This window comes from Pogoniulus pusillus, chromosome 5 (assembly GCF_015220805.1).
Source record: "Pogoniulus pusillus isolate bPogPus1 chromosome 5, bPogPus1.pri, whole genome shotgun sequence".
NCBI classification, from domain to species: domain Eukaryota; kingdom Metazoa; phylum Chordata; class Aves; order Piciformes; family Lybiidae; genus Pogoniulus; species Pogoniulus pusillus.
In genome coordinates this window covers 2,435,582-2,459,846 of record NC_087268.1, presented here as the reverse complement: position 1 = coordinate 2,459,846, position 24,265 = coordinate 2,435,582, and the positions used below count along the sequence as shown (strand labels likewise).

Here is a 24,265-nt window from a genome sequence, read left to right as displayed (position 1 = left end):
TTAGTTACTATTTCTTGCTTTTATATTGCTCAGCAATCCAATGGGTAATATAAACATTGCTATTATTTTCTTTTCACAGCCAATAATCTAATTTCTCTCATTAGAATATTCCAATTAGCCTTAAACCAGCACAACTATAAGGGTGATAGAGCACTGGAACAGGCTGCCCAGAGGGGCTATGGAGTTTCCTTCTCTAGAGGCATTCAGAACCCATCTGGATGCATTCCTGTGTGGCCTGTCCTAGATGATTCTGTTTTGGGAAGGGGTTTGGACTAGATGAGCTCTGGAGATCCTTTCCATCCTTTGGTGTTATATGATTCCCTGATTCTATGATATTCTGTGAAATGCATTAAATACTGTACAAGATGTCACTGTAAGGAGGATCTTTGGTGGCTAGACAGTGTCTTTCAGGGTTTTACAAATCAAGCCAACTGTATATGCTTTCAGAGCATATGTATAAAGAGGCGAACATGAGGATTCAACCCTGGTTCTGTATTGAGATAAGACCTATGTACACATCAAATACCTTGTCTCAAGGAATTAGAGCAGGAGGAAAGGACAGAGACTGAAGACAGTCAGTGACTGAAAGCTGAGGCATGCTCTAGTTTGTTTAAATAAAGCCTGAGAAGCTCTAGAAAAATCAGTGCAGTTCTCAGTTTCCTGTGCTATTATATTTGTGTCTGCCTTTCTTATAACTGCTCATGACCTGAACAAGGAGGTCAAAAAGCCTGAAATCACTTTGGAGTTTGCTATTCTACCCTGAAGCAAAGAGGAGTTCTAAACCATGTCTCTTATTTCCCCAGCAGGTATAGAATTAGCATAGAGCTATTGACATACTCATCTGCTCAAGTTGAAAAAGTGTTAACTGCAGATCCTGGAAACCATCAGGCCCTGAAGGCCTGATTCATAGTCTATTTAGGCATCACCAGTTGTGGCTTAGGGTACAGATTTATAATTGAGTACAAGCTGTTTTTCTAGTAAATGCATGTCCACGTTGGCTTCAATCTGCAATTATTTCAAATGCCTGAAATTATGCTCCTTTGCCAGTAAAAGAAGTCATGTATGTACATAGTTTCAGATCTTCTTTGACTTCTGTGGAAGTGTTGTGCTGCAAGAAGTTGCCATTTTAAATTGAATGCTATGATTTGGATTGTTTGAGTGGACGATGCTTCCAGCTAGTAAGCTTGAGGCACTCGGTGCCATGGTCTAGTTGACTGGCTAGGGCTGGGTGCTAGGTTAGACTGGATGATCTTGGAGGTCGCTTCCAACCTGCTTGATTCTATGATTCTATGATTCTTTTCCAATCTGGTTGACTCTATGATTCTATGATTCTAGTTTGTACACATTTTTCTGAGACCTGAAGCAGTGAAAGAGAAATAATGGAAGAAATACACCACTATTAGTGGTAACAAATAAAGACATGACAAGTACACTTCCTATAGACTATGTATGTGAAGATGTCTTACATAGCTGTCTGGAAACATTTGGTGTCCTAACTGTGCTTCTGTGACTCAGATTTTCTGGAAGTTTTGTTTCTTTTTTTTTAAATCTGCTATTTGCCCAGACAATTTTTTTTTCTCCAGCCATTTTTCGTTATCTGGATACTGTCTTCCCTTCCACCTTGTCAATTTCCTTAGTGCTTTATTCCACGTTTATTTTTCTTCAAAGATCCTCTGTGTGGGAGAAGCTGTTGCTCCTATGGGAGCACAGCTTAAATCCTTAGTTGGTTACAGCTGTAAAATCTGCTTTGTCATGCACAGTCAGAAAAGTGTACTGAAGTAGAATGGAAGAGAGCATGAGGGAGAACTACCTAGAATCAAATGTAAAATGGTCAAGATCCAGAAATCAGAAGGGAAGATTACGTTTGAGGGGAAATGTAGGGCAGCTGGCAGCCAGCTGACCATTCTGAGTGCCAGGGAGTCCTCCTAGGGACATGACACTTAACTGCTGTTACTGATTCATCCTCCAGAAATTAGCTTAAATTGCAAGTCCTTGGAGGCAGCCTCCTAGCCTATTATCTGCCAGTGAAAATGTCAACAGAAATTTTGGTTCACCCTTAATTATATGTATTAGAGATTTTTGTTGTTGTTGTTCTCTTGTGTTCAGGTGCTCCAACAATTTTGTGGTGCAAGTGCTAATGTGGAAGAGTTTTTGAGAGAAGCAAATATCTTTCTTTTCAAATATCTCTGCTTGTCAAAAAGAATCAGTATCACTGTCTCATGGGGGATTTTTTGGGCTGTTTGTAAGTTTTTTCTGAATCTAAATTTTGGTTTTGTTTTTTTTTTTTATATGGCTTTTGTTGGGGTTTTGTTTGTTTGTTGGTTGGTTTTGTAGTGGCTGTTTTCGTTGCAACTTGAAATCACTGTCAATAGCTATTGGACTGGATGATCTTGGAGGTCTCTTCCAACCTTGTTTATCCTATGAGTCTATGATTCTACTATAAAAATACTATGCAGAGGTCATATCGTAACAAAGAAAGATTATCCAGTGCAGCAAAACATTTAATTCATGTTTCCTGTGGGAGTGCAAATATGGTTAAAAAGGAGGTCCTGTTTATTTAGGGTAGAAAATCTCCTAGAGCTAGCATATAAATGTGATATCCTTCCTGAAAACAGCACAGTTTGGGTTGTGGTTTGGAGGCATATACGGAAGCAGCAGTATTTGGGTTGTGGTATAACCTCTGAGAAGTTTGTGGGTTCGATTTTCCTCTGTCTTGCCTTTTGTGTCTTTGGCACCACATAGCTAACCGTGGCACCTGAATTTCCTAACACATTTGTGAACCTTGTTGGGGAAGTAGTGTGCGAATGTAATGGTTTGGTTTGTTGTTCCACAATTTTTCTTGTCACAAGTTAGGCCAATATGAATGCATCTGTTAATCTGAACTGCTTGTTTTCTTTTGGCCACAGGCTGACTCGGTGGGCTGGACTTCACTGGAAGGAGCCATTTTGCTGGAAAAGTGGAATAACTGTGGATCTCTCTACATGCCACTTGCTGGAAAGTGCTGTGTGTTGCCAGGATTAAGCCAACACTGAAGTCTGGGATGGGCGTTAGGGGCAAACACTCCTTTGCTTCCTCTGATGTTGGGATTTGTCTACAGCAAGTCAACTGAGGCACGTTCCACATACCAGCTTTTGTTGTTTCACTGCCTGAACAGAGCTACATTTTCCCTCAAGTTATCTCATTTTGACTACTTTTTAATTTTATTGATTTTTATTTTCCTTGACTGATTAATTTTCTTCTGGCTGTGGAAAAAAGAGCCCTGCTGATGTTGATTTAGATAATGTCGAAACCAATGGGACTCCTATGGCTGCCTTTGATCTTCACCCCAGTGTGCGTCATGTTGAATTCTAGCTTCCTGCTGTGGATAACTGCGCTGGCTATAAGGTTTACTCTCATCGATGGCCAAGCACAATACCCAGTTGTGACGACAAATTACGGCAAGATACGTGGTTTAAGAACACCTTTGCCTAATGAGATCCTTGGTCCAGTGGAGCAGTACCTGGGTGTTCCTTATGCCTCTCCTCCAACTGGAGAAAGGCGATTTCAGCCCCCCGAACCACCGTCGTCTTGGACAGGCGTCCGTAATGCTACACAGTTTGCTGCTGTCTGCCCACAGTACCTGGATGAGAGGTCATTGCTTAATGACATGCTGCCAGTCTGGTTTACAGCCAATCTGGATACTGTGGTGACATATGTTCAAGATCAAAATGAAGACTGTCTGTATTTGAATATCTATGTGCCCACAGAGGATGGTAAGTACTCTTTATAACCTCACTGAAAATGCACCCACCAGTTCTGCACATGTGTAGCATCCAGGTCTTTAAAGCATTTTGCTGGTTCCTCCATATTTTTATCTGTGGAAATAAATCATGCCTCTGAACACACATTTTAAGTAATACTTTGTAGATTGAACATACTTGCATGGATTCTCTCTCATGTTTCAGGTAATAACAAACTACAGTTTCATTTGCAGGCAGTGAGAAGGTGTGTAAGCCAGACTTAATTTTACAGTGACCTAAGCTGAGCATCAGTCACAAGAGACAAAAGGGGGAAAAAGAGATTGACCAGAAGTAACACACCTAATTTTTTTATGAATGGTACAAATACTGCCACATAGTAATTTTTAAAGGAGAATATTCCCCTCTCTTTTTTTATTATAAACCCTCTGAAGCTACTGTTACCTCTGCTTGATTTTAATAGATCGTAGGAAATTGTTTTAGTGCCTGCAGCTTTTTTCCAGAATTTTTGCCTATGAAACTTTTCAATCCAACTTATTTTTCTTTATTCAGTAACTTGAAAATGAAGTAAACTTGATTTTATTATGCAGTGGTGAACGAGTGTCCTTAAACTTTCATCTGATTTCTGCAACCCCTTCCTGTGAGGGTAACTTTAAACTGCATTCTGTAGACAAAAAGGATGAACACAATTGGTAACAGAGCTCTTTGACTGTTTTCATGATCTCAGTCTTAAAAATGGTAGTGTTATGGCATGCTGGATATATCTTTTTATCATTCTGAATGGTATTGCTTCCTACAGGCACAAAAAGCTGGTTTTGTCAGGTGCCAAATGAGTTAAGTTTGTTCTGTATCACAAGGAAAGAAAAATTCTGCTGGCAATTATATTTAATATTCTGCTAAAAGCCAGTTCTTTCAGCTTCTTACAATGTAGTTACCGATGCATAACATGACAGATTCCTCCCAGATATGCAAATCCCCTCACTTTATCTGAGGGGTTTAATTTGCATAACCAAGGCATTGTGATTTCTCAGTAACCATAGTCTAAATATGCAAATTTTGTACTTTGATTATTATAATCCTTCTGCCTTGACTGGCTTCTTTACTCAGAACTTCCAAGCTGTTTGCCAGCAGTAAGCATACCACCTTCTTTTCCTGTTCTCATCAACTGAAGCAAAAACTTGAAAGCTAAAAAGAAGTGGGTAGGCTTTAGGAATACTGGAAGCTCTGCAAATACAAATACTACCAAGTTGCTTAAAGAAAAGTGCTCTGAAGGACAATCTGTGTATTTGAGGCTCTTGTGTGCGCATGCGTGTGTGTCTGCATGCGTGTACATAAAGGAGTGGGTCTTTCCTTTCAGTTCTTTCCCTCTGTGAGTCTCTTTGCCCTGCATTTCATTCCTTGGATAATGGCATAGATAATTCTTTCAGATTTTGGGTTTGCTTGCTTTTTTTTTTTTTTTTTTTTTTTTTTTAATGTTCCTGATTTTATCCTGCAGCTTTTAATTAGTCACTAGGGTTATCTGACCCTAAGAAAGTATTTCAGCTTAAGATTTTATTTGTTCTCACTGAAGGAATATCAGCTCTGATAACTCAGATCTTTTTCAAAGCCCAACATTAATAAATTAGTATGTTCCTCCAATCTAGTAACAGGAAGCTTTATCTATTAATAATGGAAGACAGGAAATTAGATAAACAAATGTTTAGAAAAAGAATATTTGATATCAAATGGATAATAATAAAATGCTAAGCACTCAATGATTACCAACTTACCACATCTCTCATTTTGCATGTAATGGCTCGTGTTAGATTTAACACAGAAAGGACTGATAAATTTTATTTTACCTCTCATGGCCCTTTTTGTCTGTTTAATTCCACAAAAAGTGTGTTTTACTCCTCTTCCTGATTTTACTTTTTTTTTTACACCACATAGCATGTCAATGGAAACTGTTTTATGTATCCTCTTCAAAATATAAACCTATGCATGAAAGAGTATATGGCTGAATCATAGAATCATAGAATCATAGAATCAACCATGTTGGAAGAGACCTCCAAGATCATCCAGTCCGACCTAACACCCAGCCCTAACCAATCAACTAGACCATGGCACTAAGTGCCTCAGCCAGTCTTTTCTTGAAGAGACAAACTTTAGTGTCAGTGAGGAACCAAAGGCAAAATTGTTGCTGTACAAAAATGACAAGCATTTTTAACAGGTTTCAGTGGGGAACAAGAGACTTAGAGAAATGGAGTACATCATGTTTTAACTGTATGCTATATATCTTATCACTAATTAAATATAACTCTGTGTGTCCTTTTTTGTTGAGGAAATGGTGCATCCCTCTGCTCATAAAGATGATTCCAGAGAGCCACATCTCCTGTTAGTGTGTCTCCTAATCATACTGTAACATAGATAGCCTTAAATTATATTCCATACAATTTGATTAAACATATTATACTTCATTATATGAGTCTCAGTTGGTAAAAATAAGCTACATTGTTAAAGAGACAGACCATGAAATTAGTTTTCTGACAGATTTCAAAGTGAGTGACTTTGAGTTAAATTCCTGGTTTCATTTTTTCTCAATTAAAGATCTGATGAAAAGAGCTCTGAAACTGTTCTGTGCTGTGAAGAGTCATCCAAACCTAATCAATATTCTGACTGAATCTAAATCATTTCATGCTATCTTTACCAAAAGAAAAAAGAAAACCAACAAACCCAAACAGAACCAAACACAAAACAAAAAAAAACAAACCAACCAAGCAAAACAAAACAAACAAATCCCAGCTTTCATAGAATCACAGAATCAACCAGGTTGGAAGAGACCTCCAAGATCATCCAGTCCAACCTAGCACCCAGCCCTAGCCAGTCAACTAGTTTGCTGACAAAAATTGCTGAGCAACTCTAATGAATTGAAACCATAGTCACATGCAGTGTTAATATCAGTGAGTAACTACTCAAAATGCAGCTTTTGGTGTTTTGGGCTTTATTTGTTATCATTGTTTGTGAGTTTTGGTTTGATTTGTTTTTTTTAATGGTTTCAGAGTTTTTTTGCAATATGTTGCATGACTTCTTACCACTTGCAAGATTTAATCAAAGGGAACCAAATAATAGTCGTGTACATTGAATGAGAAATTGAAGAAAAATCCACACATGTATTCATATGATTATGGAATTGCTTCTTTGTAATTTTCCCAGTATGAACTAATGGAAGAGTCCCTTTAACTGAATGGGTAGTTATTTATAATAAAAACAGTTTGCAATGTTTCTGCTTCATGCACACTGAAATTACATGGCATAGGATTCTATATTCCCTTAAAATAATTGGAACGTACAGATAAATAAGTTAAAATGCTCTGTTAAACAGTTTACATGTGTATTACCCATAGCCTTTATTTTCACTCTGGGTTTCTAATGCCAAACAGTGGCAGAATCCAATCCAAACTTTCCATGTTAAAATGTTTTACAAAGCAGAAAGTATCTTGGACACTGGAATGGGCTGCCTGGGGAGGTGGTGGAGTCGCTGTCCCTGGGGCTGTTCAAGGCAGGACTGGACGTGGCACTTGGTGCCATGATCTAGCCTTGAGCTCTGTGGTAAAGGGTTGGACTTGATGATCTGTGAGGTCTCTTCCAACCCTGATGATACTGTGATACTGTGATCTTTGTTGTAGGGCAGGCATTTTTGTTGTTGTCTGGGTGGTGTTTGTTTTGGTTTTGTTGGTTGGGGGTTTTTGTTTGTTTGTTTTCCATTTCAGGTGGAAATACTATTATAGAAAACAAAACATACACTTAACCAAATATTTTTGCAGTTCTTTTCCATGTGATTTTTCTCCTCTTTTGCTGGGTGAATGGTTTGTACTCACACTTTATTCTTAGAGTAACACATTTCAGAGAATCTAGGGTAGCTGGAGAATTTCAGTATTCCTTTACCTTTGAAAGGGAAGAATTGCAACTACTGCAATCCATCAAGATATTTTTTTTGTCATGCTAAGTATGAATAATAATAATGCAATCATTTTAAAGATACAGAGTACAAGCAAGAAAGATAAAATTTAGCAAACTACTTTTATATCTCAAATATAAAATTTATTGAGAACTGAACTGATTAAAATATTTCTAATAAAATTATCATCTACCCAAATTGTTTCCTAAACGTTTGGCTTGATCATCAGAGTAGTTTGTGTGTGTATATAATGGCTTGACTGCTTTTCCAGTTGCTGTTAACAGTAATTTTCCATGAGAATACTTGGATGTCAGTTTTGAGGAGGTCATCTAGGGAAATGATATTGAGGACAGTCTGTTTATTATAACTTCAGTCTGAATATGGGTTTATCTACAGTGGAAATGCTAGACTGAAGAGGACACAGGCTGCTAATCGGCTGTGCTTAATCCCTGGCCTTTATCATTTGAATCTCTGGATGCTGAAGAAGGTTCAGTGTAACTGGAGAAAAAACAAATATAACAAAAAAAAACCCCAAACAGAAAACACCCTTAATTTGGCTTTCTTTTATACTAACCTTCAAAGCTGTATTAGTATCAAGGAGGAAAAAAAAACCCCAAACTTGAACAAAAACCCCTCCCATGAAACAAAACAACCAAAAACCCCAGTAAACAACAGGAACAACTCTTTTTTTGCTTGATTTGTTTGTTTAAAACTTGCTCTGATCAGATCAAAACATAAAATAAAATGATTTTTTATTTTCTTTGCATGATCAATAATAACTGTTTACTTTATGTCTTTTGGTATATTGACAGAAGGTACGTTTTGCAGAAGTGGGTCACCACTCAACCACTGTGTATTTGTGAGGGATTAACTAATGAAGTATTCAGCATCTTCAGAGATTTACTTCCTAAAAGTGTGCTATAAACTCTTGTCTCATTTACACCATAATAAATACAGACAAAGTGACAAAAAAGGTGGCAGGCTTAAGGCTGAATGGGTACGTCATAATTTTTTATGAGATTAGGGAAACTGGAAATATTGTCCTGAATTAGTGGTATGAGCTACCAGGCAGCAAAATTCCTGGGCAACAGCACAGAGATCAACAGTGTTCCTTCTCTGATCAGTGATGCAAAGGAAAGGTACCTGCTTCTTTAGACACTTCTATTTAGCTAAGAAATAAAGACATGAACAATTTTAACAGAGCTGAAATAGAAGATGTGCCTTAGGTGATTTCTACAGCTTGCATACTGTGCCACTTTCTTCTTGTAGTCAAGTATCTGCTCAGTATATAATGAAATGCTTGCATCCTTCTCGTCTCCTTGCTGTTTGTTTTGCTTGGAAAAAAAGTCTTTTTATCAAAATTACAAACCCAACTTCTTTATTTCTTTAACATTTTTTATAAGGGAAGGGAGAAAAATGATAGTGGCAAGATGAGTCTCATGTTTACAATGATTTGTCAGCACAGAATAGAGCTAAGCTACTCAATGACTTTTTTATTAATATGGGAGTTAAGGATCCATAGATAGAAATTGCAACAGAGTGTACAGTATAGAATATTGTACAAAATTATTTTTGTAGAATTATTAGTAGGTGGTAATAATAACTTTTATTTTCCAAGCAAGCCTGAATTTCTGTACAGGAGATTCTCCTAACCTGTGGGCAGGTAGTTTGAAATTTCAGTAAATGTGTAGTTGACACCTACCACTTCATTTCAAAAGGACAACTCTTCCGTTACTTCCTCATTACATTTGTAAATCTGAGTAGCTACTTCAGAAATCAAATACATGATCAAGTATCCAATATTTCTTGGTTTTGTGGTTATGGTTTTGATCCTTCCTCAAAATCTTTATTACATGCTCCTTTTCAGTCAGTTATAAGAACATAGAAACTTCTGTTTTCAGAAGTATTTCTAAAAGCGAACAATTTAAATGTAATTATAACATTAAGAGAAAACAAATCTTCTAAAAGCCATATTTAGGTGTGCTGTTCTAATAGATGGTAGTGTTTGAACATGATAATTTAATACTGCAAATAATGTTTTTCTGAGACAAAACAATCTTAACAAATCCGTTCTCATCTTCAAGACTGCCATGGCTTTTGTCAGTGAATAGTTTATTTTATCTTCAAGCCTTTTAGTTGATTCTTTGTCTTCAGAAAAATTCAAATTACTAAAATGATCCTGTCATTGAAATGCATTTCAATTTATAGGGTGGGAAAGTTATACACAGTAACCTTTTTATAAACAATTTTGATCACTTTGCAGAGAAAACAATTACACTACAGAATGATCACTTTGGAATTATTGTATATAATCCCAGTTGAACATAAACTTTTTAGCATCAGAAGTATCCAGCGTGAAAGAGAAACTTCCCACTGTGTCAAGCACCTCAAGCCAATTCTTTCACTGTTAAGATCCAATGTATGTACCCCTTCTAATCCAGAAATATAGCAGCATCTGTGAGAAGAAAGAAGGCATATGTCTGACTATCCTCTGCTTACCAGGATAAAGCTGTGGGTAATCCAGGCCCTTATTTTACATTCTTGCTTTTAACAGCCACAAATACCTCCTGACACCAAAGGACAGGACTCTAATCTAGATGAAATAAAGTTCTTAAATTCTTAAAGCTAAATTCAGCTTTAGTGGCTGATATCAAAATGCTGTCCTTCCCCGCAGGAGTGGCCCATTCCACAGGCACTTTACAGGATTCCACCCAAATGGCCTTTTCTGGGCTTTTTATGCCGTGAAGCCTAGTGAGAAGGCTCAACATTCAATTTGGTGTTATCCAATCTGAACGGGATTTATGGCACATTTGCCCGGAGTCTCATCATTGCCTCATATTGAAAAACCTGTTCTAAAGTGAGGAGTGTTCTTTAAAACACAGCGAATTAATGTTCCTTCTGCAAAGACAAATTAATGTTCCTATCCTTTTAGTCAAAGAACAGTGCCTTTGGAGTTGTGAAGGCTGTGCCATTTGGTTCAGTGACGCAAAAGAAACAGTCTTTAGTCATGTGGATCACAAGGCAGATCAGATAGGCAATTTTACTTCATTCAGCCCATTGACTTCTTGTCTCTTCAGGGCGTTTTGGGGCTTATGTGTTTGTTGGTTTTTTTTCATGTAGCTTTCCTCTGCACTCCTGCAAAATATGTCTGTATGCTGGTGCTTTTCACCATCCTCACAAAATGCAAATCAGCATCATACCTACTAACACTATGGCAGTGACTGTGTTTTAGGGCAGTGCTGTGGGTCCTTTTGTAGTAGTGTTTTTTTATTTGTTTGGTTTTTTTTTGCATAAGTCAGAAAGTTTTGAAAGTTATTTGTGTCTTTTCATACAAATTTGTTTTAGTTTCCCTTGCTTAGCACATTAATAACAGCTTCACACAAAACTGCCACTTGCTGAGTAGCTCAGCTAACACACAAAGCTCATAAATTAGTCCACATCTGTGGAACTACTTAAAGCAATTGTCCCCACATCAGCGTGATAACTCATAGGTAGTGTGCGATCCAGGGAGATTCGTGGTTCAGGTGTAGAAACGTGGAGGTACTTGAAAAATAAACTATCACAATTGTGAAATACAGCAAATGCTCATCATTTGCTTCTCAGGATTCTTGGCAAAGTTATTGACAGTGGAAATGAAAATTTCTTCTGCACAGAACTGTTTTGTACAGTATTTTGGTTTGTTCTCCTTTTCAAAGTGAAACTATCTCCAGCATTCTTTACGTCAGTGCTCCTTGCTTATGACTCCAGATGAGACTCTCAGAATGGCATAATCAATTATGCATGCTCACTTTTTGTGATAACATTAGTTGAATGTATTAGTTGTTATCCAACTAGGAAAAAAGAAAATAATGTTGAAGATAATGGTAAAATAATGTTAAGGATAGCATATTTCATTTGTTCTTCTGATATTATCGTCATCTGAGGGAATAAGGATGGATTTATAGCCTTAGTATTTAAAGCTTTTCTAATCTGGACATTCCTCCTGGTACCCAAAGACACACACAAAAAGAGGAAATAATTATTGTACAACTGTGAAAATGAACTAATGCTTATAGCTGTCTGGTGCTGATGTATTAAAAAACCATTATGGAAATATTATAATAAAAGGAAAATTGAATTTGCCTTTTACAGTTCTTGCTGTAGGCAAACTTACAGTGAAGAAGAAATTTACTTGCAATGCTAAGCCAATTCCTACACTATATTTAGGGAGTTTCAGCCTTAAATAGAATTTCTGGTGCCTCGTTCCAAAGTGCTTGTTATTGCTGAGTTGGTGTTAAGTGGATTTTCAGTTGACAGGGTGTGACATATTCAACCTAATAGAGAGAAATTGCTTTGTGCTGACTCAAATGACTACCCGATTAATCACTGCTAATGTTTACAAGCCATCATAGCTGGAAATCATGGATACATTGTCTGATTTATTAAATATGCAGTAGGGCAAATTAAAATTCAATCCAAATATATACATTTCATCCTCTTTACAAATAAATGAGCATCAAGTTATCATTCACGTGCTATTTTTACTGTAGCTAGGAAATGTCAAGTAGGAATTGTGTGTTCGTAATGCTGCCCCAATGGTTTTGTTGTCACATGCTTCATGCAGCCAGCAGAGGGAGCGCAAGGTACCAGCAAACTAATTCCTTCACTCTCAGTATCGTTTTGCGTGCCCCAAATGGTGATACAGTAGTAAAATATGGAAACAGGTGGTGAGTTGTGGAAGGTAGGAAGGGTTCCCATGCACTTTTCCCAAGCTGAAAATTAGTGACATTCCCAGCACTGGTTCTACTTTTTGATGGTTTGTTTTTTGTTTCGGTTTGTTTGCTTGTTTTTTAATTGAGGAATTAAGGTATGGAATAAAACCTAAGTAAAACAAGCACTCGCACTTGACAAACTTACAGGAAACTATTTATTATTAGGAGATGCATATTAGGAATGCACACATTTCTAACTGAACAGCATATAATCCTGCTTTGAAATTCTTTCTAGGCATTCAATGGCAGAATTGATGTTAAAGTAGAGAATTTGATCTGTTTGGTTATGCTGAGTTAGTAAAAACGTTGCTAGGTAAAAAAGTAATAATTTTGTCGTGGTTTATAAACTCAACTTAAAGGCAGATTTTTTTTTCCCAATGAATGCTGCTGGCTTTCCATTGTCTATATTATACAGCTGAGTTGTGCAAAACGCCAAATGCAGTTTGCATCTTCTTAGCTCACTGAAACAAAAAGAAGTGGCAAGCATGCTGAAGTTTCGTCTTCATTGACAAGAGAGAGTGTTTAAAGTGTTTTTGCTGTCATCACATTGGAATCAACAGTACAACAAAGTTATATTAAGTCATCCAAAGTGCCAAACTGCGCATGTTTTAGAAGGCTTCCCCTCCAAAGGTATCTTCTTCAATACTTTTATGGTATTGCTGATTTAAGATGCTTTTATCTGCAGTACTCCCTCTATCTAAATAATAGATCGTGCACTGCCTCCAGGGGACATTGCACTCACAGGTGCGATAGGTTGATTTGCTACTGATGTTTAAGGTTTGTCCTTGGAAGTTGGATCAGATCTGATGTTTGCTATGATGATGTGTAAAACTGTGCATATGAAATAATTCTTAGCTTTGGCACTAGCATTTACCTCAAAATGTATTTAACGTCAAAGAAAATGACACAAACAGAAAAGAGCAGCATAGTATGTTTATGAGTAGGAATATTTTAATGGAAACAGACTGAAGAAAGGACTTAGTACAAATAAAAGCAGTAACATGAACTTTAAAAAAACGGAAAAGTTTCTAAGAATCAGGCTGGATGGTTCATTCTTTATTTGAAATCATTATCAAGGCATTGTATATAATGCTTTCAGTCTTATTCCTAGAACTAAACCAGAGTTGAGGGATAGAACAGCTGCATTTTTATTTGGACTGATAGATATTTTTAGAGTAAACCTCTGAGGGATGTTCAAGCCATATTTCTTTTCTTTTTACTCAGTTTCACCATTCCTTGCAACCACTTGCTGTTACCGAATGTATCAGCTTCTTTGCTCTTGTTGTAAGCAAGTACCTTTCCTCACTTTGCAAGTGAATATAATAATATATAATTGGTTTAGTTGGGGCAATTCACGAGGCAGGGATTATAAAATATGTACAATATCACCCCTTGGCCAACTTAAATGAGGGTAATTAATTACACCTCTGAGGATAGAGTATCTTGTGTGGAGTACCTTGGTTACAGGCACATTGCCTCTTTGGGCAGTGGATACCCCCTGGTAAGATTTATCACATATGGATTAGGTTGTCTTATAAAAACAAGTTACATATAAGTACAGTGAGTTATATACATGATATAAACAGTGTATACAACCATATAATCCATAATTACTCTGTGTGGAGTGTAACAGTGTAGAGTTTGATTGCTCTGAGCACAGTACCTAGTACTCTTTATTAGCCCACTCCCTTGCCTGGTGATGGTCAGGTTCTCCCTTGTGACACTAACTCCATGGAGCTCTTCAATTGCCCACGTCCCTGATGGAGATGTGTCTGTGTCATAGTATTGAGGAAAAGCTGTCATTGTGATGAGTTAATCTGGAACATCTGAGCTGCTGGTGAGGCTCAGAGCACTTCCATGGGTACTGCTGCTACTGAAGAGTCCAGTGTCATCCTTTTCAGTAGCTCTCTTGCATTTCCTGAAGGCATGAATGAATGCCAGCGCATCGGATTTAAGCAGCCATGGGCGCAGTAGCCTTAAGGGGTGCTCGGGCATGATTTCCAAGAGAAGGGCTACCTTGACCCAGTCCTCCTTTGACGAAAGATGCTGCTTACGCTTGCAGGGGAAAGCTCCAGGAAGGATCGTGTCCTCTAGGCTTTCTGGTGAAACGTCGGCTTCTTTCCAGGCTGGAACACGGGCTTGTAGATTCAAAGGTGTCTGGGGATGTGTTTCTGCGATGCACTTCGCTTTTGCCACGCAGTGCTGGCCAGCTGAGGCTGTTTAAAGTTCACGGCTTTTCCCCGGGATTTCCCTTTTGGGTTACATTAGGATGCTTCGCCTATACACTGCCTGCGGCTGGGGTTTGCGGCAGGGTGACGCGCGGTCGTCGGGCAGGGTCACGGCGCGGCTCGGCGGGCTGGGTTCACACGCTGCATCGGAGTCTGTGCCTTTGGAACTGCGGCTTGCCGTGTGGCGGTTCCCCGCGGCTCGGCGGGCTGGGTTCACACGCTGCATCGGAGTCTGTGCCTTTGGAACTGCGGCTTGCCGTGTGGCGGTTCCCCGCGGCTCGGCGGACAGGCTGAGCTGGTTGAGTCGGTGCGGGCGGTAGCATCAGTTTTGCTGAGCAGTTACACTTCATAAGTAAAGTTGTTTGGCACAGAAATAGGTAAGCAAAATGAAGTGTTCCTTTACTCTGTGAAGAGGGCTCTCAGTGTTGGAGCTCGAGGGAAGTTCCTTTAAGTAAGCTGGTAGACCTCTTAATTCTCTGAAAGGAAAACTTCTATTGGAGCACAGCCATTAGGATTTTAGGGAGGATTTGTTATGCTGTGTTAGTTTAATGGAAGCACTGCGTTTGTTTTCGTAAATTCAGCAGACAGCAGATTGAATCTTGCCCTGTCTGCTGTCAGAACACCCATTCAAGTGATATCTAATAGCAGCCAAATCAGCCAACATGCCTCAGTTAAATAATTGGGCTTAATGATGGAGAAAGCTGAGTACCTTTGGGGAGCAATCCAAAGCTCCAGCAAAACAGAGAACTGCTCACAGTTAAGAAGTGGTTACAACAATACCTTTCTCTGATTTGGCATCACTGGGCAAGACTGATTGGCTAGACAAGGTTACTGAAGGAACAAGCAGCCCCCAAAATGTCAGTAACTTCTGCATGCTTTGGAAAGCCTGGCCTGAGCTCCAAGCAGGACAAAGAGTACACAGAGAACATTCATTCCCTCTGCTGAGACTGGGCCATAGCAAAGCAGATCTCAGCCAGCAAAGAAAACAGTAGAGCTAGCAAAACAGAAAGGGTTAAAGTTGAGATGGGACACAGATTTTTTTTTGTCTTTTTTTTTTTTTTAAACTGAACAACATCTCTGTCTTGGGGTTGTTTAGTCTGGAGAAGAGAAGGCTAGGGACTTGGTGAGAGGTGCATTGGTCACCTCTCTGTGCTGAGGGCCAAAACCCCTTTGGATTTATTCTCCATAGACACCCTGCTGAAGTCTTTGGGCTCATAGGGCTGGATGATAGGTTGGACTGAATGATCTTGGAGGTCTCTTCCAATCTGGTTGATTCTATGATTCCAGTGTCTGAAGGGGGCCTACAAGAAAGCGGGTGAGGAACTTTTTAGGGTGTTGTGTAATGATAGGACTAGGGGAAATGGATCCAAGACAGAAGAGGGCAGATTTAGATTAGATGTTAGAAAGAAGTTCTTCATCGTAAGGATGGTGAGACCCTGGACCAGGTTTCCCAGGGAGGCAGTAGAAGCCCCATCCCTGGAAATTTTTAAGGCCAAGCTGGATGTGGCACTGGACAGCCTACCTAGTGGAAAGTGTCCCTGCCCATGACAGGGGTGTTGGAATGAGATGATCTTTGAGATCTCGTCTAACCCTGACAATTCTATCATTCACTACTTCTTAGCTATGCTCTCTTTAGCAATCCTATGTTCTGTTTGCTCCCTTAGCTTCTTGTTTTCTCCTTTTTGGACTTTGATTCACAGGTCTGACCAAGCATATTTGGCAGTTCTTTTTACATCTTGTACTGTAGGCCAAAAGTAGTGGTTTGTTTAATTGTAAGTGTACCTGTGGGGTTTTTGAAAAGTCTTGATCTGTGCTATGGTGATGCTGAGATGTCTTTTTCAGGGTTTTATATGTACAGAGACTAGCTCTGGAGCACGCTGTGTGATAGCACTACATTGACTTGTAAAGTACTTGTACCACATATTAGAAGTTTAATTATGTTGCAATAAGTGAAAATGAGGTCCAGGCAGGTTTTGGTATTAACTTAAATGTATTAATTTCAAGAGCAGTTAAAATAGTTTTTTTCCTAAAGCAAACTCTTAGTGTCTTAATGTATACCAGGTGTGACTATTTACACATGTGTGTTTGTGTATATATAGTCACACATATATATATAAATGCAGATAAAATACACTACTTTTGCTATGTTTCTTTTTTTACCTAATCCACTCATTAATAATCTGAGATTAAATGTTTTAGGTGAAAGTGCAACTTGATCCCTTTTAAGGGATAATGAGAGATTTCTATCTCAGAGGAGATTATAATTACTCCTATTTGTGAAATCTGAGTAGTTCAAGGGAGTCATTTCCATTTGAATATATTAATTTTGCAGTTATTAAAGAGAATTTATGGCTCTGATAATTTGAAACTTAACATGTTTTGCAATCTAAAGCATCTTACAAATTCTGTCTCTTGATTTTTTTCATTCTTACTCTTCTCCAGCTATGATATTACCCAGGATGTACTCCATTGCTCTCTTGTTTTGTTTGATTGTTTTGCTTCATTGATAAACTGTTTGAAATTTATTATAGAAACATTACTAGTTTCTGGGGTTTCAAAAAACGTTTTTTTACATCCTTGCTATCTTGTGTACTTGTATTTTCAATTCATTACTTCTAATTGAAGCCTTTGAAAATGATAGTGCAGTGCTTTGTCGTACACAATAGCTGCCTGCCTATCTCTGCACATCAGCAGCCAACTATGTATCATTTTCTTTACCATTTCTAACAGTCCAGATAGATGTTTGTGTCAAAAAAAGAAAGAAGACTGCAAGTTTTCTTATCCTTACTTGTAGTTTCTTTCTTACAACACGGCATTCACTGGAAGCTTTGATATCAGCCAGAGTGTTTGAGATTTCAGTGGACTGCTGAAGACACACATACTTCTGTCCTTACAAAATAGGTAACTTCTTTGTTTAACGTTAGTTAGATTAGTTATTCTTTTTTTCTTCTATCTCAGTTTCTTCAAGCATGGACATCTAAGTAACTGGAAGTATTTGGAATAAAATGATAGTATCATTTTACTTGCCTATCTTCACTATATGAAATGAACTCCAGTACTTGATCTGAGTCAGTACAGTCATAGCTATGTTCCTATTCATCGTGTGGATGAATAGACTGTTTCTGTTTTGAGAACTGTCAGCATAGCACACTCGTTAACAATATATAGGTTTAAACCTTTTAACTTAGCAGACTAACAGCCTTCAAACTTCTGTGTATTGCCTGGTTTGTATGTTTGCTGCTGTGACTTTCTTTATTTTACCAATAACTTACTCTTCTGAAAGCTCTCCAAAGCTTTTTTAGTTTTGTGTCTAGTCAAAGCTTTACCACTTTGTGTTGTCATCTGAAGGGTTGCTGTTTTTTCTTGAATAGATTGGGCAGTAGCAGCTGTGTTTGCAAGAGAATTGTAGATACACGTTTTAGAACTAAACTACTTAGTGAGTGCTTTTAAATCCTGCCTGTCACTAATGGCATCGTTTGCTTCCTGGAGAGACTTCCTCTCTCTGGCACCCACTGAGGCTCAGATTGACTTTTTTTTAGGGTCCTAAATTATGTTTTGAAAATCAAAATGTTTACAGCCTCCCAAGTATATGTGACAAAGAGGGCTTTGTCCTCTGCTCTTTGATTCTCTTCAGGTTTTCTAATATTGCACAAGTACTCTTTGCTTCTGTAATTGCACTGACTTCACATAATCCCTAGTAATTTGACAGTGGTGAGTAGTATATGGAAAGTGAGGAGAAATCTTCCTTTAGGGATTAAGTCATCCTCAAAAAGACAGTAATCAATGTAGGAAAAATACCACAAAAAAGTTAGGGAGCCTAGACTGGCAGCTGCTCCTAGTTATCATATTTGTTACATTAGCTATGAACTGGAGATAACAAACATAACTTTCTTGATGGGGAATTGATATGCACTGCAGGATCTACAAGATATGCAATTTACCTTTTCTAAGAAAATTTAAACCTCAGGTCTATATTGGTCAGAAGTGATATAGTTGTTCAGGATGCTTTTAAAAAGAAGAATGAAAGTGTAATTATGTATGCTCTATTTGTTATTTTAATTAGTCTATTTCTTTACTGATATTCTTCACTTCTCATTAATATTTTGCAGGTTTCTAGTTCATTTAAATGAGTAGTTTGTGTATTCATATGTGGATTTCTGTCTTTGTTTCTGTGTGACTCTAGTGCCTTTGAACATAGTATAAAGCATGAAAGTACTTCACTATGACCATTTATTGTGGTTTGCTTGCATGGTTACCTTTCTTGTTCTTCTAGTATTTCTTATATCTTACTGTTTTCCTGCTCAATTCCTATGCCTCCAGGCTGTAAAACTACTTTATATGGTATTGGGTCTCACTATGTTACTCAATTGTGTGTACCACATTATGGACCTCAGTTAAGATGTTCTGTATTGTCAGAAGTAAATTTGACAGCAGCTTTTGGCCCATTGCCATTATACTGCTTCCAGAATGAATTCCCATCAGACCAGCATTGAAGTTATCATCTTACAGTGTGGTCTGAGGCAACTAGGCAATAAAGGAAGGTAGTCAAGAAGAACAAACATTTCTTTCTTTGTACACCACATCAAGGAGCAATAAAGGTCTTGTCAGAGGTTTCACATAAATGCAATCCATTGTTTCATTACTCAAACTGTTAAATAGGTACCCGTTGATGGGTCTTGCTACATGTTCTCTTCCAGTCATGTATGACAACTTTGGAAATGGAATGGTTAAGGGTAACATATATGAACAGCGTGATGTAGCTTGTGAGAGATTTTTGGGACCATGTTCTACTGGTAAAACAGCTTCTTCAAAATTCAGTCCCCAGAAAAGAATTTGTTTCTTTCTAGGTATCAAGTGTATTTAGATGGACTACCACAAGTTAACAGCACAAGCTGTTCAGTTGCTTCTAGTAGAAATTTAATCTTTTTATTTCACTTCTAAATTACAGGTGGGCCTAAAACTATAGTTCTCTGTTAAACTCATGCTTTCATTTGTATTCATAGAATCAACCAGACTTCCAAGGTCATCCAGTCCAACCTAGCACCCAGCCCTGTCCAATCGACTAGACCATGGCACTAAGTGCTTCATCCAGTCTACTCTTGAACACCTCCAGGGATGGTGACTCCACCACCTCCCTGGGCAGCCCATTCCAATGCCAATCACTCTCTCTCTGGGAAGAACTTCCTCCTAACATCCAGCCTAGACTTCCCCCAGCACAACTTGAGACTGAGTCCGCTTGTTCTGTTGCTGGTTGTCTGGCAGAAGAGACCAGTCCCCACCTGGCTACATGGCATATACCTTTTGCAGGTAGGCAGAATGGGAGAAATATTAAGTGAAAATGAAAAACAATAGTGACAATACTTTTTTCCCAGTAGATTAGATGTAATTTATGCTCTAATCTGGCAGCAGAAAAAGCAAGAGTATACTGACCCATGACATCAGACTCTCCTTGCCAGTTCTTATGAATTTCTTCATCTAAAGTTGAATACTAAGGAGTATGAGATTGATAAAAAAGTTTAAAGGTTTGTGAGTGTGGGTAATGGCAGGTATTTAGAATACATCTTAGTTCTGCTTACCTTCTTTCTTTGTCCTAAACCAAGGAAAATTCAATTTACAAACAACAAGAAATACCATGCAAATACAGTAATAGTAATTAACAGAACCTATCCTCTCTTGGCCACCATGGTCATGTGGACAAGCTGAAAGAGTGCTGACTGAATGCGATGTGTGCATTGCATTGCGACGGGTTACATCACTAGTCCTAACATGATGTAACCCAACGCAGCATGATGTAAGCGTCGTGATACATTGGAGATATACAGAAATATCAGCATTCCCCTGTGTCCCTCTGCCCTTTTCCAGGAATATGGTGTCATTCTTCATCCAAGAATTAATAATCTCTTCCCATGTCTAGTCTGTGAAAGCTCATGTCTTAGTCTCACTTGTATTGTCTCCCTTACAATTGCAGGCAATGCAGACTCAGTCCTTAAAAGATAGCTGTTATATTTTTCTGTGTACACACAGGTGCAGTTGTGCTCTGTCAATTATTCTGATTTTTTTTTTTTTAAATAAAACCATGCTATGTGTCTACATTTAGCCTAATTCTCAGGCTGAACTGTTCCACTTGTTTGTCACCCTGTGATGCCTCCCCAGCCAGGAAGGCCGACTGGGAGAAGGAGAGAACACTCATGGTTTCAGATGAAAAGAGTTTTAATGAAACAGCAAAACTAATACCAATAGAATCATAGAATCAAGCAGGTTGGAAGAGACCTCCAAGATCATCCAGTCCAACCTAGCACCCAGCCCTAGCCAGTCAACCAGACCATGGCACTAATATACAAAATTATGCTCAGCCCAGTAAATGTATGGAGGTCACAATAGGCAGGAAAGTAGTCCCCAGGAGCAGAATCATAAGCAAGTCCCTTCAGGAATGGAGAGAATCAACAGAAGTAAAATGAGGAGTAGGATCAGGAGAATCCCCTTCTTGATGACTGTAATGTTTATGGTGTAAGGTACAGCTATTAACCAGGTCAGGTAGATGCCCTGACTGACTCCAGACTGCTAAATGTCCTGCAGACCATAGCTGGCCTATCATTCTTCCCCAGCACAACCAGGACACTGGGAATGCTAATAAATAGTTGGTATTTCTGTGTGTTATGACTTCATTGCTGTTTAAAAAGCTATCATCCTTGTAGAGATGTTGAAGTTTAATAACTTTTAAATATTCAATTATTTAGAGGAATTCAACATTCTTTCTGTTCATAGAAAACAAATCTCCATTTTTACATGCTAGCAATGGACAATACCTTTTATTTTTCTCATTTCTAAGTGTATTTGGGAGTTCTTACAGAATTTCCTTTTACACAAAACCTGTTTTGTCTTCCAGCAGTAGAGAGCTAATGGATAAATTTATGTATTTCCCCATGTTCTGTGTGAAAATGAATATGAATGTATAATTGCTAACAAGATTATTGATAGCTAATAGCTGCTTATGAGACACTAATGTACCAAATTGTCTTATTTTTAGAATTACTTCCTGCCATTCTTTGATACTTTGAGTCCTGTATTTGACTAATGTTTTTTCCAAGCTTCTCATTGCTATGATTAGAGTAATTGTGCAGCCTTTTTCTCTGGAAGTTATGGATGATTTGAAATCTAACAGTTGTCTGTATGGCTCAAGTTGTTTCCACTGTGCATGACTGTTATTTTCAAAGCATGCTATGGCATAGGTATATCCATCTCTGTGCTAAGCTTCCTTCTATTCAGAGAGAAAACAAAACACACCTTCTTTGTAGTTCATCTTAACCTGGGGCAAACATTAATTCCATTGACCACAGAGTGAGCAGGTCATGAACCATAAGCATTTAGAAGTATGTCTGACTTATGTTGAAAGAGTAACACCCTAAGTGTCATCTGTGATTTGAGTTTTAAAACTCTCTGAAGATGCTCATATTCTCTCTGGCTCATATAGTTACTGTTACTAGAAAATTGTACAGTATCATAGAATCAACCAGGTTGGAAGAGACCTCCAAGATCATCCAGTCCAACCTAGCACCCAGCCCTAGCCAGTCAACTAGACCATGACATCCAGTCTTGAACACCTCCAGGGACGGTGACTCCACCACCTCCCTGAGCAGCCCATTCCAATGCCAATCACTCTCTCTGGGAAGAACTTCCTCCTAACATCCAGCCTAGACCTCCCCCGGCACAACTTGAGACTGTGTCAACATATGTGAATATTTCTGTGATGCTTTTATTTTTTTTCCTTAGGAGATACTATATTTTTCTTCATTTTAATATACACACTCTCTATTCCTAATAATTTTCTATTATATTAGCTTATTTAGACACTGAAGTTTCTCACTGGCAGGTCAAGACTTTATCCTCAAAAGCTTTCTGAGATTTAATATTGTTTTATCTTTAATACATCTAAGGATGCAGGTGCTCGAGTTTACTCTTCTGAAACTTCAGTTTCTTAAAATACAAAAAGTTCTTTTTTTAACTTTTATGTATCTTTGCATCTGTGTATTCTAAGAGAAACATATTGTTGCTGCTTGTAAATCTCTACTTAAGAAAAAGACTAAATGTAGAAAAAAGATTGATAAATATGAAATCAGAGAAGCAGAAATAACATTTCATTATTACAGAATGCTCAAGATGGGCAATAACTGAAGACTAAGGTGAAGTTGATTGAAATAGAAGAATAAGGCAACAAAAGAATCAAAGTCTTGTAAGAAAAAAAATTTTTAGGAATCTAGCAACCAGTGTTAAGAAAAGACTGGTACTAGAGGATGCAGTAACATGTAGAGGAATGAAGGAAAAGATGGAATAAAATGTCAAGACAGTGTAATTTTCTTGATGTGAAAATCTGTAAGCTACTCTTGAGGTAGGGAGCGTTATCAATTACTGTAATGGTCTGGTTTGCACCATACTGCTGGTATTAATGGATTTGGAATGTACTTTCAAAGGCGAGAGCCTGAATCACAAATTAAAGGTTGTTACTGGAATTGCAGCTTTTTCCAACAGAAATTCATAAAGGGAAAAGTGAAGTCACAGTGATCTGTGAAATGATACATACAAAAATGAGATGTGGTGAAGTTAATGTGTGACAGAGTAGGGCAATACTCTTAGATCACTTGTGAAATTAGATCACTGGAGTTAAAACCTGTGTGGTATCAAAGTGTTGTTTAAGTGCCAATATTTCCACTTATGGAGACAGGCTACAAGAGCTGGGGCTGTTCAGCCTGCGAAACAGGCTATGAGGAGAGGCTGAGGGAGCTGGGGTTGTTTAGCCTGGAGAAGAGGAGGCTCAGGGGGGACCTCATTGCTGTCTACAACTACCTGAAAGGAGGTTGTAGCCAGGTGGGGGTTGGTCTCTTCTCCCAGACAACCAGCAATAGAACAAGGAGACACAGTCTCAAGTTGTGCCAGGGGAAGTCTAGGCTGGATGTTAGGAGGAAGTTGTTGGCAGAGAGAGTGATTGGCATTGGAATGGGCTGCCCAGGGAGGTGGTGGAGTCACCGTCCCTGGAGGTGTTCAAGCAAAGGCTGGATGAGGCACTTAGTGCTATGGTCTGGTTGACTGGCTAGGGCTGGGTGCTAGGTTGGGCTGGATGATGTTGGAGGTCTCTTCCAACCTGCTTGATTCTATGATTCTTGGCCACCAGTACCCCGAAGTCTTTTTCAGCAGAGCCACTCTCAATTTTATCATTCCCCAGTTTATACTGAGATCTCATATTTAAATTAGCTGCCATTTCCATGATTCCTAAATGAAAACTAACATATCAGAGAAGCAGAAAACATCAACCTTAGAAGTGAATATGTTGGAAACTATTATAATATCCATTACAGTGGAATAAAATTACATTCTCCAAGGATCTACTGAAAGAACAAATACAATAACTTCCTGAATTCTCCAAAGGCAACTGCAAATTAAGCTTGTGTTCAAAATGAAGAATTAAAATAGCTGCATCAAATAATGAGAGGTATTCTTAAGAGTTGAATATTCAGCTCACGGTTTCCACTGGTGCCTACGAATGTCTGAAGGGAGAGTTTGTGGAGTATGTCTCACCGTCCCTGGGGGTGTTCAAGAAAAGACTGGATGAGGCACTCG

The 24,265-nt window shown here is 38.4% G+C and overlaps 1 protein-coding gene across 3 annotated transcripts in view; it reads left to right on the top strand.

Moving 5' to 3' along the window:
• Positions 1–24,265, top strand: part of NLGN4X (neuroligin 4 X-linked) — a 122,538-nt gene that overhangs the window by 41,249 nt on the left and 57,024 nt on the right. For all 3 annotated transcript variants that reach the window (XM_064143025.1, XM_064143026.1, XM_064143024.1), the window contains exon 3: positions 2,907–3,752. In XM_064143025.1, coding sequence (XP_063999095.1) covers positions 3,281–3,752 — 472 coding nt within the window. In that variant the 5' untranslated portion in view covers positions 2,907–3,280. The remainder of the gene's footprint in view (positions 1–2,906; positions 3,753–24,265) is intronic.